Source organism: Suncus etruscus, chromosome 12 (assembly GCF_024139225.1).
Source record: "Suncus etruscus isolate mSunEtr1 chromosome 12, mSunEtr1.pri.cur, whole genome shotgun sequence".
Classification (NCBI taxonomy): domain Eukaryota; kingdom Metazoa; phylum Chordata; class Mammalia; order Eulipotyphla; family Soricidae; genus Suncus; species Suncus etruscus.
Window position 1 is genome coordinate 18,168,189 of NC_064859.1, and position 16,728 is coordinate 18,184,916.

At 51.9% G+C, this 16,728-nt stretch overlaps 2 protein-coding genes across 2 annotated transcripts in view; one reads left to right on the plus strand and one right to left on the minus strand.

The window, feature by feature from the left end:
- ERLEC1 (endoplasmic reticulum lectin 1) overlaps window positions 1-16,728 on the plus strand; it is a 548,089-nt gene that overhangs the window by 27,873 nt on the left and 503,488 nt on the right.
- On the minus strand, window positions 12,008-16,423 carry GPR75 (G protein-coupled receptor 75). Its single transcript, XM_049784556.1, has 2 exons — window positions 16,300-16,423; window positions 12,008-13,738 (listed from the first exon to the last, which is right to left on the minus strand). Exon 2 carries the CDS (start codon window positions 13,654-13,656, stop codon window positions 12,040-12,042), a length of 1,617 nt encoding a protein of 538 aa, XP_049640513.1. The 5' UTR covers window positions 13,657-13,738; window positions 16,300-16,423; the 3' UTR covers window positions 12,008-12,039.

Below are 16,728 nucleotides of genomic sequence, written 5' to 3' on the forward strand. Positions count from 1 at the left end.
AAGATTAAAAGTTGTATTTACAAGTAGAGTTTCTTATTAAATTGCTATCCTAGCAGCCAGACCAATAGCACAGAGGGTAGGGAGTTTACCTTGCACACCACTGACCCAGATTTGATTTCTGGCATCCCATATGATCCCCGGAGACTGTCAGGAGTGATTTCTGATGCAGAGCCAGGAGTAGCCCAGCAGCCGCCAGGTGTGGCCCAGAAACCAAAAAATGAAAATTCTATCCTTGGGCCAGAGAAATAGCATGGAGGTAGGGTGTTTGCCTTGCATGCAGAAGGGCAGTGGTTCGAATCTCAGCATCCCATATGGTCCCCGAGCCTGCCAGGAGTAGATTTCTGAGCGTAGAGCCAGGAGTAGCCCTGAGCGCTGCGGGTATGACCCAAAAACCAAACAAGTCTAGAATGTTATGTTAGACTGCCTAGTGGTTGGGCCTTTTACCTTGGCCAGAGCTCTCCATTTAAATAAATAGAAATATATAGATATCAATAATATATTTAACTATCAAAGTATAAGTTTTCAAAATATGCTATGGTGAAATGGGCTTAAAGAAAATCCATGAGGCCAGAAAGGACAGCATAGTGGGTAGAGGTACTTGCCTTGCATGTGGCCAACTCAGGTTCCATCGTTGGCATCCCATATGGCCCCCTGAGCACCACCAAGAGTGATTGTCAGGTGCTGAGCCATGAGTGAGCCCTGAGCATTGCCAGATCTGGCCCCTCAAAACAACAATCCATCATTGGGCCTAGAGAGATGTATAGTATAGCAGGCGGATAATTGCCTTACACATGGGTGAGCCCAGTTCATTCCACAAATGGTCCCCTGAACATCACTAGGAGTGATCCCTGAGCCAGCCAACAAGAACCCAAAAGAGAAATCCATTTCTTCTCTGGTTGTTCAGCAGAGAGGATAGAGAAATCTTCAAAAATACCTCCAAGAAGCCCACTTCTCACTGGGCAGCTGGGAGTTGCAAAAGCAGCAAAATGATGCAGTGGGTTATAGGAAGAGAACGTTAGAAACTTAAAACACCAATCTTTCCATGACAATAGAGAACTAGGTTTTGCTGAGATCTTAGAGAAGGACAGATGGCACACACACAACCCCGTGTAAACCAGGTTTCATTTAATAAAGCACAAGATCACAGAGGAAAATGGGCATTTCACATGCAAAAGATCTGATGGGGACACATTTTATTCCCATCTTTTGTTTTTGTTTTTGGGACACCACCCTGCGATGCTCAGGGGGTTACTCCTGGCTGTCTGCTCAGAAATAGCTCCTGGCAGGCACGGGGGACCATATGGGACACGGGGATTGGAACCAACCACCTTTGGTCCTGGATCGGCTGCTTGCAAGGCAAATGCAGCTGTGCTATCTCTCCAGGCCCTTATTCCCATCTTCTCACTAATTCCATTTTTTTTCTATTTTTTGGGGGGGGTGGTTTTTTTTAGGGGCCACACCCAGTGACGCTCGGGTTACTTCTGGCTATGTGCTCAGAAGTCGCTCCTGGCTTGGGCGACCATAAGGGACACGGGGGAATCAAACAGCAGTCTATCCTAGGCTAGCACCGGCAAGGCAAACACCTTACCGCTTGTGCCACCACTCCGGCCCCTAATCCCATTTTCTTATTTTTTAGTAATGCTTTAAGGAAAATGCATTTATTTCCTCGTGTTTAGGATGATCAGGAAAGAATAGGGCAGAGCTAATGGCTCTTTCCACTTATGTTGCTTTCACTTATTTTCTGCACACCATCTCCTCACGGTCCAGCTACTCACACTTTCCCACGGCCTGTATGTTGTCTCCTTCGTAGCCAGAGCAGAGTCTCTCTCTCTCTCTCTCTCTCTCTCTCTCTCTCTCTCTCTCTCTCTCTCTCTCTCTCTCTCTCCCTCCCTCTCTCCCTCCCTCCCTCTCTCTCTCTCCCCTCTCTCCCTCTCTCCCTCTCTCTCTCCCTCTCTCCCTCCCCTCCCTCTCTCTCTCTCCCTCCCTCCCTCTCTCCTCTCTCCCTCCCTCCCTCTCTCTCTCTCTCCCTCTCTCCCTCTCTTTCTCCCTCTCTCCCTCCCTCCCTCTCTCTCCCCCTCTCTCCCTCCCTCCCTCTCTCTCTCTCTCCCTCTCTCCCTCCCTCTCTCTCTCTCTCTCTCTCTCTCTCTCTCTCTCTCTCTCTCTCTCTCTCTCTCTCTCTCTCTCTCTCTCTCTCTCTCTCTCTCTCCTCTCTCTCCTTACCCCACATGCGGGCAGATAGCAAGTTCCTAAAAAGAAATGGACTGTTTCAATTGTTCTAGTATGTTTTGAGTCCCACACCCAGCAGAGCTTAGGGACTACTCCTAGCTATGTGTTCCAAGGTCACCAACCCATCAGGGAGACCACGTGGTACCAGAAATCAAAGCCTGGCCTGCAAATTCAACCCTTTGCACCATCTCTCCAGGCCAAAAATGGAATTCTCACTACCTACTCTATAACTGAAAACTTTGCAGTTCTCAGGCACTCTGAACTCCCCCCCTTTAAAAAAGAGGCCAGCTCTTGCCAGGTATGGGGTTTGGGGAGGCCCCATGCCAGAGGCCTCCCTATCCTGGGGAGTGCTGGGAGGCTTGGCAGGTCCCCAGCCATCGCCCTATTTCTCCCCTGGACTCCAGGCCTTCCCTGGGTGCCGGTCCAGGTGGACTCTATAGGGGTCATCAAGCTTTCCCCCTACCTCTTCCTACACTAATGGGAATAAGCTTTGGGAGGAGAGTGGGCCATTGCAGCACTGGTTTATGTTGGGACAGTCACTGGAAATTTTTTCTCCTTGGTCTCCATTTCAAAAACAATATATAGATAGTATTGTATGCATATAGTTTATATATGCATAATATCCATCTTGTATTTTGACCTTGATACTGCCCTACAGAGCTCATTTCTAATCTTTTATTGCCTCAGTCCCAACCATTATTTCCCCCCATTTACCCATATAGGTGCGGCTCATGAAATGAAGCTCACCACATAGAGTGATGAGTGCAGTTAGAGAAATAACTACACTGAAAACTATCATAACAGTGTGAATGAATGAGGGAAATAGAAAGCCTGTCTCGAGTACAGGTGTGGGTGGGGTGAGGAGGAAGGAGATCTGGGAAATTGGTGGTTGGAATCTTGCACTGATGAAGGGGGGTGTTCTTTACATGACTGTAATCATACAACTACAATCATATTTGTAATCACGGTGTTTAAATAAAGATAATTAAAAAAAAAAAAAGACTAGCGGGGCCCGGAGAGATAGTACAGCGGTGTTTGCCTTGCAAGCAGCCGATCCAGGACCAAAGGTGATTGGTTCGAATCCCGGTGCCCCATATGGTCCCCTGTGCCTGCCAGGAGCTATTTCTGAGCAGACAGCCAGGAGTAACCCCTGAGCAATGCCGGGTGTGGCCCAAAAACCAAAAAAAAAAAAAAAAAAAAAAAAAAAAAGACTAGCAAGGTTCTCAACAAAGAACACAGCCCCAGAATCAGTTCTCAGAATAATGTGTTGCCAAAGTCAGACACATGAGCAAGATGGTTTCTTGAATACTTGTTAATCCTTGTTAATGTGAAAGGTATGTTAAGGATCAGAGAGAACACAATGGATAGGGTGTTTGCACAGAGTCAACCAGCGTCCTATCCCTATCTCCACATACAGTTCTCTGAGCACCTCTGGCAGTGATTTCTGAGCACAGAAAACAGAGTAAATCCTAAGTGCAGTCAAATGTAACCCAGAAACAAAAAGAAAAGGCTGTGTGAAGCCTGAAGCACAGTTGAAGAAATCTGAAGAAATCTCTCCTGGTGCCAAGGCCGCCCAAGGCAGCAGAAAAATTCCCTTTGTGTGTGGCTCCATTTCCAAAGGCCTCTCGGGCCTCTGAAAAAGCTGTGTTTTGTAGAAACAAGCTCTGCATGAAAATCAAGACGCTCAGCGTGGGAACCAGCAAAAAGCAGAGAGCTGCCGACTCAACTGAGCCAACGGGGCTGGCAATGTAAGGGTCTGAATTTAAGGGCCCACCTCAATCTGTGGACAAATTCAACTCAGCACTTTTTGGTTTCATTCAACGTGATCTGGGGCTAGAGCGATGCACAGTGGTTAGGGCTTGCACACGGTCGACATAGGTCCAGCCTCAGGCATCCCATGTGGTCCCCTGAGCCTGCCAGGAGTTAAATCCTGGACACTGAGCACTGTTGGTGTGGCCCCAAAACAAACAACAAAAAAGATAATGATCTGTTTATTGGGAAGGGGAAGAGAACCCCACCAATTTGCTTATAATCCATGAATCACTTTTACTGGGTCAAATAATGGCAAACTGGGGGGGCCGGAGATAGAGCACAGCGATAGGGCATTTGCCTCACACGCAGCCAACTCAGGAATTTTAGTAGCTTCATTCCCGGCATCCCATATGGTTCCCCAAGCCTGCCAGGAGTGATTTCTCAGTGCAGAGCCCTGAGTAACCCCTGAGCGCTGCTGGGTGTGACCCAAATAAAAAAGACAAACTGGACTTGAACTCACTGATTGGAACAGAGAAATTTCACATTACCATGCTGGTCTTCTACCTTTGGTTCCCAGGAACTGACATCCTTTCTGCTCCTTGGAGTCCTCATTGTGGACAAGTGTCTCTAGGCCCATGTCGTATGTCATGAGTCACAGGATCCCAGTGAGGACATGGGTGTGTCCCTGCCCGCAGCTCCAGAGCTGGTCCAAGAAGCTGGAACAGTGCTGAGGACCCCACAGCCAGGCCTCCCCCTCCTCCACCCCCTCAACCCTTCCCTCAGGGATGCTGTGGTGATGCGTGCATCTGCACACACTCTCACTACAGTGCTCATGCATTTGATTGAGCTTCTCTCTGGAGGCTGCACATCAGGCTGTGATGCTCACACCCTGGTCCTGCTGTTCTCTGGTAGTCACACTCACTAGGGTGCAGGTCTGAGCACACACCTGACTGCTGCAGCTTCAGGATCCCATACAGGACAGGGCAGGGCACAGAGTGGCAACAGCCAAAAGGCACCTAGAGCAGGAACAGGACACATGGCCTTTGGCCTGCAAGACAAGAAGTGCTGAGCCGAGTCCCAGCTCCTAAGTGAAACCACCTTTTTGTTTCTTGACTTGGGCCTCATGATGCTTTCTCTGGGGATGGGGGTGGGTGGGTAGGGGTTTCTATTTAGCTGATAAGCAGTGCCAGCGAGTAACCAGGGCCTCACACAGCCACTGTGTGCCCTTCCACTAAGCTAGATCTTTGATTCCTGGGAAATAAGGGAGGGCTTTTGGTTGTGTTTGTTTGTTTGTTTTGGGGCAATACCTGGCACTCAGGGGTGCTCCAAGCTCTGCACTTAGAAATCTTTCCTGGAAGTAACTACACTAACAACTAATGACAATGCTAAAGAATGAGAGAAGTAGAATGCCTGTCGTGAATTCAGGCAGGGATGGGGGAGAAGGGGGACATTGGCGGTGGGAATGTTACACTGGTGATGGGGGAGGTGTTCTGTTTATAACTGAAACCCAACTACAAACATGCTTGTAATCATGGTGCTTAAATAAAGATTTATATGAAAAGAAAAAAAAAGAAATCTCTCCTGGTCAGCTTGGGGGACCCTATGGGATGCCAGGGATCAAACCTGTGTCCATCGCAGGTCAGCCTTGTGCAAAACAGATGCCCTACCACTGTGCTGCTATTTCTTCGTCCCCAGAACCAAGTTCTTGTCCTGCAGCAACAGAGAGTCCTGAGCGCCCTCCCTTCCCCGCTGCCACTCAATTCTGGGGTGAGCCACTGGGTGAAGTGGTGACAGGAGGCCATACAAGTGGAACCTGGTCTGAAGGACCCAGAGGAGCACCCCCTCCAACTAGGACACACAGGGAAGAGGCACTGGGGCCCCCAGGCAGACTGTCACTTCCACATGCCCGGAAAGAGGCTCCCAAGAGATAGTCTCTGATCTCTAGAGGCCTCTTGGCCTTGGACTCAGAGCCTCTGGACTGAGGAGCGGAAATGAGCTGTTGTTAGTGACAAGCCCTTGGCGACAACTTGATGATGCCCATAGAGAGGGCGAGAGAAGAGGAGAGGGAGAGGAACAGGTCAGGCTTATAGCAGCAATGCTTGGTGGGCCTAACACTGCATGGGCTCTGAGCACTACATGGGCCCCTGAGCACTGCATGAACCTCTGGTACAGAGTCAGAAGCAGCTGCCAAGCACTACTGGGTGTGGGCCCCAAAGGCAACTCAAAAGAAAAGGAGCCATGAGTAGAATGTGGCATCAGAGATGTCAGAGATGTGGCCCGAAGGTCTGAGCTTTGTAGGCAGGGAGCCTGCATCTTACTCCAGCACTGTATGGCCTCCTCCCTCTATCAGGAGTAACCTCTAGCACGACACTGACATAGCCCCTGAACTGTGTCTAGTGTGGGCCCCAAACCCACAACTAAAAAGGAAAAAGTGGGCTGGAGCAATAGTACAGCTGGGCTCCATCCTCGGCATCCCATAGGGTCCCCCCGAACCTACCAGGAGTGATTTCTGAGGCAGCCAGGAGTGAGCCCTGAGCGCCACCAAGTGTGGCCCAAATGCCAAATAATTAAATGAACAAATAAATAAAAAGGAAAAAGTAATCAGATATGATCAAGGGGCTACCATGCCACACATTGGACTGGTTGGTTGGTTGGTTGGTTCCTGACTCAAGGTTTACTCAAAGCCCAGGGTTCACTCCTGGCTCTGTGCTCTACTGGCAGGCTCAGGGGACCCTCTGAGGTGCTGGGGATTGAACCCAGGTGAGCCACGTGCCAGGCAAATGCCCTACCTGCCATACTCTTGCTCCAGTTCCCACGGCTGGGAGCACAAGTTCCATCACAGCACTGCCTGCCTACATTGGTGCCAAACAGCCTGGTCCAACCAATGTTCTGCCTATCTGGGCCTCTGAGATGCATCAAGACAGTGCAAACACAGGGTGGAAGTATGTGTATAATCTGTAATCTAGGGATCATCTCCCTAGATCATGATCATAAGCAAAGGATCACAGCAGCATCACCGCAGCTGCTGACCCCGGCCCTTACCAGGTGGATAACCGAGCACCACAGCAGGAGTCACCATCACCATCACTGTCACAGCAGCAGTGAAGGAGAAGCCAAAGTGGAAGTCAAGACAATATTTTGCTATTGTTTCTCTGGGGTTGCACCCAGCAGTGCTCAGGGCTTCCTCGTGGCTCTGTGCTCAGGGATCACTCTGGCAGAGCTCAGGGAACCATGTGGGATGCCAGAGTTTGAACCCAGTCGCACTGCCTAAAAAGCAAGTGCCTCCCTGCTTTATTATCACTCTGAAACATGGGCACCAGCTACCAGGATGGCCCTGAAGGGTGTTGAAAGATGACTAATTTGAGCATACAGGTCTAAACTGTGGTCAACAGGTTATTTCATTATTTCTGCAGAACTCTCAGATTTAGGCAAGAATGCAGTGTCTAATAATTCATCAAGTCATTATTATCTAATTGTGTTTTGGTTTGGGGTCGCTTCCAATGGTGCTCAGGATGTACTTTTGCTTGGCTCTGTGCTCAGGAGTCACTCCTGGCAGTGTCCAGGGACCCCTGTATGTGCCAGGGATCAAACCAGCAAGGCAGGTGCTTCACCTCCATAGGTTCTCCACAACTGCTCTCTGGTGACTTGTAAATGAGCAGACAACAAAGTTACACACTGAAACCTGTTCAGGAAAGTCTGGGTTTTCATAACGTTTATTTTCCAAACATTATTTTTTAAAGTACATGAAAAGCATTAGAAATACATATCTGGCCTAATAGTCAACATCAGAATCATTAGAAAATGTCCGAAATACATCACATACTTTGCATCACGCTAAAAGCATCGGGAGAACTAATTATTGTGCCCTGCTAATTTAGTCTGATTAAGTAAATTCTCGTTGTTCTTAGTTCTCATTTTAGCCCTTTTGAGGAGAGTTTGCATGTCTCCCTATCGCTAAATCCACAGAGATGTGAAGGACAGCTGGGAATCAAGCCTACGATGGATTTCATGCAAGTTAAATCAATCCCTGCTTAGTTGTTATTTTCATTGTTTGGGGCCACACCCAGAAGTGTTCTGTGTATGCTCAGCAGTGCTGGGAGGGACCAGAAGGTGTGCTCATACCTAGGACTCCTACATGCAAAGCATGCAGCCCAACCTTTGAGGGACTCACCATCTCAGAATCAATCATTTCTTGATGAGCATAAAGAGACTAAGTAGCTCTGTGCTCAGAAATCATTCCTGGCAGGCATGGGGGACCATATGGGATGCTGGGATTCGAACCACTGTTGGTCCTGGGTCAGCTGCTTGCAAGGCAAATGTCCTCCCACTGTGCTATCTCTCCGGCCCCTCACATGTTTAATCTTTTTTTTTTAAAAGCAGTTTATTAATTGATTGGTTTTTGGGCCACACCCGGCAATGCTCAGGGGTTACTCCTGGCTTTGAGCTCAGAAATAGCTCCTGGCAAGCTCAGGGGACCATATGGACGCAGGAATCAAACCGGGTCCATACTGGGTCGGCCACCTGCAAGGCAAATGCCTTCCCACTATGCTATCTCTTTGACCCCACACATGTTTAATCTTATTGATAATTTTTTTGGGTTTTTCGGGCCACACCTGTTTGATGCTCAGGGATTACTCGTGGCTAAGCGCTCAGAAATTGCCCCTGGCCTGGGGGGACCATATGGGATGCTGGGGGATCGAACCACAGTCCTTCCTTGGCTTGCAAGGCGACACCTTACATCTAGCACCACCTTACCGGCCCCTTATTGATAATTTTTACTTTCCAAAGATGGGTCATCTCAAAACTGACAAGAAAACCTGTCATTTTCAAATTTTACAAGTAGAAATTACAATTAAAAAATCTTTTATTTATTCACATTTGAAATGCCTGGCTGAGAGAAAGATCTTAAAACGTGTTAAGTATCTTACTAGTTATAATTATAAAGTTATTTGACTTATTGGAGTAAATACTGGATTTTGAACTTAAGCTAAAGTCTAATTTTTAGTTTGTCACAATATTTTTTTGTCACAATATTTAAAGTGATCTTGGAGTATCAGACTTCCTAATTCTTTTTCAAAAAGAGGTAGTACACTAACATCTCGTAGAAGTACTAATGGAGCGTCCTTTTTAAAAATAGAAAAGCATGGTTGAAATAGGTAATAGTGACTTCCAAAAATTGCATTCAGTTACAAAAAAAGAGAAACATATGAGAGTGAATATGTTATCTTCTGTTATAAAATTTAATAGCAAAAATAAAGGAAGATGGGGCCGGGCGGTGGCGCTCGAGGTAAGGTGCCTGCCTTACCTGCGCTAGCCTAGGAGACGGACCGCGGTTCGATCCCCCGGCGTCCCATATGGTCCCCCAAGCCAGGAGCGACTTCTGAGCGCATAGCCAGGAGTAACCCCTGAGCGTCACCGGGTGTGGCCCAAAAACCAAAAAAAAAAAAAAATAAAGGAAGATGGGGACAAGCGAACTAGTACAACGGGTATGAAGCTTGCTTTGCACAAGATCCGATCTGGAGAGAGCTAATACAGCAGGTCAAGTTCTGGCTTTACACACTGCTGACCTGGATCCAACCCCTGAACCCCATCAGGTCCCCTGAACCCCGCTAGGAGTGATCGCTGAGCACAGAGCCAGGGTAAACTCTGAGTGAACACCACTAGATGAGGCTCCTAAACAAAACAAAATCAAGGAAGAAAGGGTGAGAAAGAAAGGGATAAGATCATCCTAAAGGGGGAACTGAAAACCCAAATGAAACTTTCTCAAGCAGAAATTGCAGAGACAGGTAAGAGGTCCGGCTGGCCACCATGTCCGCCTGCCTTTCTGACCTCTGCAATGGGGGGGGGGGGGGCTCCTAAAGATATGGAGGAAGCAAAGGCCTCTGGGCCACACACCTTCTATTTCTGAGCAGTGATTCGAGAGAGAGGAGAGAGGGAAAGAGAGAGAGAGAGGGGAAGAGAGGGAGGGAAAGAGAGAGGAGAGGAAAGACAAAAAGAGAGAGAGGGAGAGAGGGGGGATAGAAAGAAAAAAAGAGAGGAAGAGAAAGGTTTATGCCTGATACTTGTTTTGTGTCTCGCTGTTAGACTTTTAAAAAGCATGACATGTTCAAGAAAACCAAAGAAACCTCCATAAACATAGGAGTGAACTAGCCTGCCAGGATCCACAGAGCCAAAAGGTGAGTTTGAGCCTTTGAAATACTTCATCTCGGAGAGATAGCATGGAGGTAAGGCATTTGCCTTTCATGTAGGAGGTCATCAGTTCGAATCCCAGCGCCCCATATGGTCCCCCGTGCCAGCCAGGAGCAATTTCTGAGCCTGGAGCCAGGAATAACCCCTGAGCACTGCCGGGTGTGACCCAAAACCCGCAAAAAAAAAAAAAGAAATTCTTCATCTCTGCTTCCTTCCTGCCCATCTCCAGTGTCAAATCAATCGTAGAGAAATAGGATCATGTGCTTGGAAACATCATTGTGAGAGAATTTTCCTCCCCTAGTCATTCAGAAAAAGACAATGCTTCTGTCAAGATAGTTATTAAGACTTGCTGGTGGGCCTCTCTGCCTGCCTCGCCCTCCACTTCCTTGAGCAGCCATGACAGAGGGCCTAGTGAGGCCCCTCTCCCAATTTCTAGGGCCCTTTTCTAGGGCTCTTGGGCAAGAGAAGTCCAATACAGAATGATTTCTTTTTAACAAGTAGAAATGTTTTGAAAGAAAGATGGAGCTCATCCTTTTGTGCTCAATCGGCATAAAATAATAATGTCTATAACAATCAGTGGCAAAATGCATAATACTAGGGAGCGATAGCACAGCAGATAGGGCATTTGCCTTACACATGACTGATTGGGCTCGATTCCTGGCATCCCACATGGTCCCCTGAGCCTGTCAGGAATAATTTCTGAGTGCATAGTCAGAAGTAATCCCTGAGCACCACTGGGTCTGGCCCCAAAACAAAATAATAAAAATAAGTATGATACTAGATTCTCAGTTGGCTATCTTGTGAAAAGCGAGTGCGTAATGCTTGTGCATTTTTTTGCTAAGGTTAATCATATACAATCTATTTTGATTTTTCGGTGTATTATTGTTGGGGCCTCCAAGCCCTGTGAGTCTCAGCCAGCCAAGCCAGCAGTTCAGGGAAGGAGTCAGGAGCCAGTGATGCTCAGACCCTGTGGTATCAGGGACTACCAAGGCCACACTCAATGGTGCTGGGAATCTCTAGGGCTACCCTGCCAAAGCACCAAGGCTCATGGTGCTGGGAAGGGAACTGGGTCAGTGCAAACCAGAAGTGAACTTCCACCAAAGAATGTCTTTCCTGCCCCCAACAGCACATCCTTTATTCATTCCAAGGAAGCTGCTACCTCAAAAGTGCCCTATTGCGGGGCCGGGTAGGTGGCGCTGGAGGTAAGGTGTCTGCCTTGCAAGCGCTAGCCAAGGAAGGACCGCGGTTCGATCCCCCGGCGTCCCATATGGTCCCCCCAAGCCAGGGGCGATTTCTGAGCACATAGCCAGGAGTAACCCCTGAGCGTCAAACGGGTGTGGCCCAAAAACCAAAAAAAAAAAAAAAAAAAAAAAAAAGTGCCCTATTGCAATGCTTCAACAAGCCAGAAGTCCTAATAAATAGAGGAATGCTGAGTCTGTCATTCAAAAACAAGCATCGGGAAAAGATGGGCCTTCACATTCTTTAAAATAATACCATCCAGCTCAGGAATATGCGAATGACCCGAGAGACTTGACCCAGTGATCCTGATCCAAGGAGGCAGTGCGCACTGGAGCCCGGTAGCACCATCAGTATTGCTACCTAGGAAGGATTGGCTACAAAAGATTGACGCCAATTGAAGTCTGGGTAGTTGGTTGACCTTCTAGCTCAAATCCTGAAAACTCCGGGGAAAGCCAGAGCAAGCAGATGCACAGATCCCAACAGGTAAGGGAAGGGAAACCCAACCAACCCTTCGCTGTGTAAGGTAAGCATTGTTGGGCTGCCTTGAAGCTCTGATGCACCACTCACTTAGCTCACAAATGTCAAAGCAAAGAAAACCTCCATTCGTACCAGGGCCCAACTGCATGAGATTCTTTACACGGACGGGACTGGGATCTGCTTGGCGGACGTGCTGTCCCGCTCGGGCAGGCGCTCGCGAGTGGGGTGACAGTGCAAGGCCAGGTACGAAGAGGTCCAGGCCAGGGGGCGGCCAGGCCGCGAGTGGCGGGACCCACGGACACCGGGCGCCGGGCTGCTGCTGCTGTAGACGCTGTAACAGGGCTCCACGCGGGTGTGGACGGGGCTGGAGCCCAGGCGGCGGGGATGCCCGGTGGTGCCCTGGGGGCTGCCCGTCCCGGGCTCCCCGGCCTGGCTGGGCCCGCACGCCTGGTCCACGCCCTTCCTCTGGGCGCGGGGGGACAGCACGTAGGCCGAGTTGGTGTCGTGGTGCGAGGCCTTGTTCCTGTTGGCCTCCAGGCCGCCCTGGCCCAGGGCCCGGACGCGCGTCTTGTGCCGCCGGCAGGCCCAGCCGGGGCCCAGCAGCTGCAGCGCCCAGAGCAGCCGGCGCCGGAGCCCCGCGCTGTTGCGCGCGTAGATGAACGGGTCGAGGCCGGACTTGAGCAGCACGAGCGCGAAGCCCAGGGGCTCCAGCGGCGAGCGCCCCGCGGCCAGCAGGCCCTGCAGCAGCGCCACGGCCAGCGGCAGGCAGCACAGCAGCGCCGAGGCCGCGATGGCCACGCAGGTGAGCACGGCCTGCGAGTCCCTGGCCGCCAGCGCGGGCCCGGGGCTGGGCGTCCGGGCTCGGGTCCGGGTGCGGATGCAACCGCCGCCCTGCGCCCCCGGCGGGGAGCTCTGGGCCTGGACGCCCCCGTGCGCCCCCGGGACCCCTCCTCTCCGGGCCCGCGCGTTCCTGCGCAGCGCCCGCGCGATGAGCGCGTAGGACACGGCCACGACGGCCACGCAGCCCAGCAGGTCGGCGGCGTAGAGCGCCCGCGCGGCCCGGCCGTGCCCGCGCTCGTCCGGGTCGTCGCGGTGGGCCTGGTCGTCGTCGTCGTGGCTCGCGGCGGGCCCGGCCAGCGGCAGGCACAGGCGCGGCCGGGCCGGGGCCGGGGCCGGGGCGCGCGTGGCCAGCGCCGCGAGCGCCAGCCCGCCGGCCCAGAGCAGCAGCGCGAGCAGCAGCGCCGAGCCGGGCGGGCCGAGCCGGGCGCCGGGCCTGGGGCCCCGCACGAGCCGCAGCCGCTGCAGCGCGATGGCCGCGGCCGAATGCAGCGAGGCGAGCACGCAGCCGGCGCTGGCGAGGCGCAGCGCGGCGCAGAGGCCGGCGGGCGGCCCCGGAAAGCCCGCCAACGGCCGCAGCAGCAGCAGCAGCGCGAAGCCCGGCGCCGCCACCGCGCACAGGAACAGGTCGCCGAGCGCCAGGCTGAGCGCCAGCGGGTCGGCGCGGGCCAGGGCGCGCGGCCGGGGCCCGGGCGGCAGCAGCGAGCCGAGCGCCAGGCAGTTGCCGTAGGCGCCCAGGCAGCACGCGGGGGCCAGCAGCGCCGCGCACGCCGCCAGGGTGGCCACGGGCAGGGGCCCGGGTGGTGGCGGCGGCGGCGGGCTCACGTCCGCGCCCGAGCTGTTGGAGGCCCGCGCCCAGGCCGAGGTGGGGACCGGGCCCGGATCCAGGCCTAGGCCCAGGCCCAGGCCCAGGTCGAGGTGGGCCGAACTGTTCATCGTCTCCGTCTCCTCCTCGGGCAAGCACGGGCACCTGAAGGATCTTGGTTCACAGAGAGCCACGGGAGGGGGTCAGAAGAGTCTGCAAGAGGAGGGGGGGGTAGAGACAGACAGACAGACACACACACACACACACACACACACACACACACACACACACACACACACACACACACACACACACACACACACACACACACACACACACACACACACCGAGAGGGACAGAGAAAGAGAAGTAGAGGGAGACACAGACAGATACAGAGAGGGACAGAAAAAAGATGGGAGAGAGACAACAGACACAGAGAGACAGAGACCGAGGACACAGAGAGAGAAGTGGTGGATGGAGACAGACAGAGACGGAGACAGACACACGCACATAGAGAGACAGAGACCGAGAGGGACAGAGAAAGAGAAGGGTAGAGGGAAAGAGACACAGACAGACACAGAGAGAGACAGAAGAGATGGGAGAGAGAGACAGATAGACACAGAGATCAGAGACCGAGAAGGACACATAGAGAGAAGTGGTAGATGAAGACAGAGAAGAACAGAGAAAGAGAGGGCATTGAGAGAGAGAGACAGACAGACAGACACACGCACCAACATAGAGAGACAAAGACCGAGAGGGACAGAAAAAGAGAAGGGGTAGAGGGAGAGAAACACAGACAGACACAGAGAGGGGCAGAAAAAGAGATGGGAGGGACAGACACAAAGACGGAGACGGAGAAGGACACACAGAGAGAATGGCAGATGGAGACAGAGTAGGACAGAGAAAGAGAGGGGATAGAGACAGACAGACACACGCACAAACATAGAAAGAGACCGAAAGGGACAGAGAAAGAGGGGGTGGAGAAAGACATCCAGGGAGAGAGGTATTAATGGGGGGGGCAGGGTGACCTCTGGGGGTCCACAGATACCCCAGCATTTCCCAGCACTGATCTCACATCTCCTTTGAAGCAAAAGCAGAAAATACGATTCCCCCAAATCTCTCCTCCTCACGGCTTAGGGCTGGGATGCTACCCTTCCCCACGGGGTAACCATCCCCACCCCCATACTGTACTTCCATGTGGTTGTCAGTGTGGTTCCTGCTTTGGGGTTAGGATCACATTCGGTGGTGCTTAAAGGCTTTTGTTTGTTTTTGGACCACTCCTAAAGGTGCTCAGGAATCGCCCTTGGCAGGATGACCGGGAATTAAACCCAGGTCAGCCACATGAAAGGCAAGTGCCCTTCCAGTGTACTATTAGGCTGAGCCCCCACAGGAGTACTCATAAATCTCTTCTGGCAGGCTCTGGGGACTATATGGGATGCTGGGGATGGAACTTGGGTTAGCCCCATGCAAGACAAGCACCCTCCCCACTGTGCTATGGCTCCAGATCCTACCTGGAGAGTATTTCATTCATTTAATTTGTGTGTGTGTATGTGTCAGGGTTCTTCGTGTGTCTTCCTGGCTCTCAACTCAAGCAGGAATCCTGGTGAGGCTCTAGGAACCACAAGGGATACCAAAGGTCACTGGTTGGCCACATGAGAGGCAAGGGCCTTGCCCGGGACAGTCTCCAGCACTGAGATTTATGAGTTAAGGGGAGACCTGGGCACTTTCCCTGAAACCTCTGATAGTGTGTGTGCAGCCGTCACATGGGGGTTAGGGGCACTGCTAGGTGTATAGGGCAGATGATAGGGCAGCCCAGGCTTATTCCGACACTGCCCTTTTTCAAGAACAACAAACAGGACCAGCAGCACCTCAGGAACTGTCAGGGAGCAAACAGGAAGCTGCCCAGAACTCCTATCATTTTGGATGAGGATAGATCCCAACACCTATTGGGATCTATTGCCAATCAGCTGAGATCAAATTAACTGTAATCTAAGCCAAGCATCAGGCTGGAGAGAAGCAGGTGGGTGACAGGCATGGGCAGGGAGAAAGGGTGGAGATGTTCGTATCTAACTTAGAAGGAGGGACCCCGGGGAGAGCCAAGGGCTGGAGCACTAGCTGTACACGCTGGTGACTCCCCATTCAGCAAGCAGAGCTGCAGGGAACCCCTCGGGCCATGGAGTACGTATGGCACAAGACCCAGCCCTCTCCCAAATATAATATTCATCATTACCTATATTACATACGCTACATATTAAATATAGTATTCCGTAGCCCTTTGCATAACTGTCTAAAGTATATATAACACCTTCTAGATTTCCCCCAGGAACAATCCCTTTCCCCATTAAGTACCATTTCTTCTCCCTGTTTATGATTCCCGAGTCAACCCTGGGCCCTCCTTCTGGAAAGCCTTTCCGTGGAACCACATTGAGAGGGGAAAGGCGGCAAGGAAGGGGGTCAGAATGCTAGGTGAGGTTTGCCAGGTGCAAAGCCCCCGTGGGTAACTCTCAACTACTAAATGTCAATTGAGTCTTTGAACAGAGCCCCGGGGCAGCAGAAAGCGGGCGCCCAAGCGTGGGCCTCTGGCTCAGAGTTCTCAGGCAGGGCTCTGCCCTTGGTGCCGAGGGTACAGTGAGGCAGCTACATCAGAGCATCTCCTGCCCCTGGCTGCACCTGCTCGCCTCCTACTTGGCGATGATCTCAAAGCCATTCGCACCCAGATCTTGCCGCTCGCTCTAAAGCCCCCAACCCACTCACCCCCATTCACCCCCACTCACCCTGCTCCCAAAGATGCCCCCAGAAGGACCGTCAGTCTGTCCACCTGGTCTCTGGGCGACTGCGCGGCTGCCGGCCGCCGGGAAGCAACATTCGAACCCGCATTTTATTTAGCCCTGGAAGTCGGGGAGGGGGGGGGGCCTCCCGGGGCGCGATGCTCTCAGAACACAGCCGCCGGCTGGAACTGGGTCCCAAAGACCTCCGGTTCTGCCCCGACTTAACCAATTAGTTCCTGGGCCACAGAGCACAGAGAGAGAAAAGGAGAAGGTCAGTGAAGTGCCTCTTTAAAGTTGTTGTGAGGGAGGAACTGGAGCAATGACATAGTGGTTAGGACCCCCAAGCATCCCATATGGTCCCCTGAGCTTGCCAGCAGTGATTTCTCAGTGCAGAGACCAGAGTAACCCCTGAGCACCAGCGGGTATGGCTCAAAA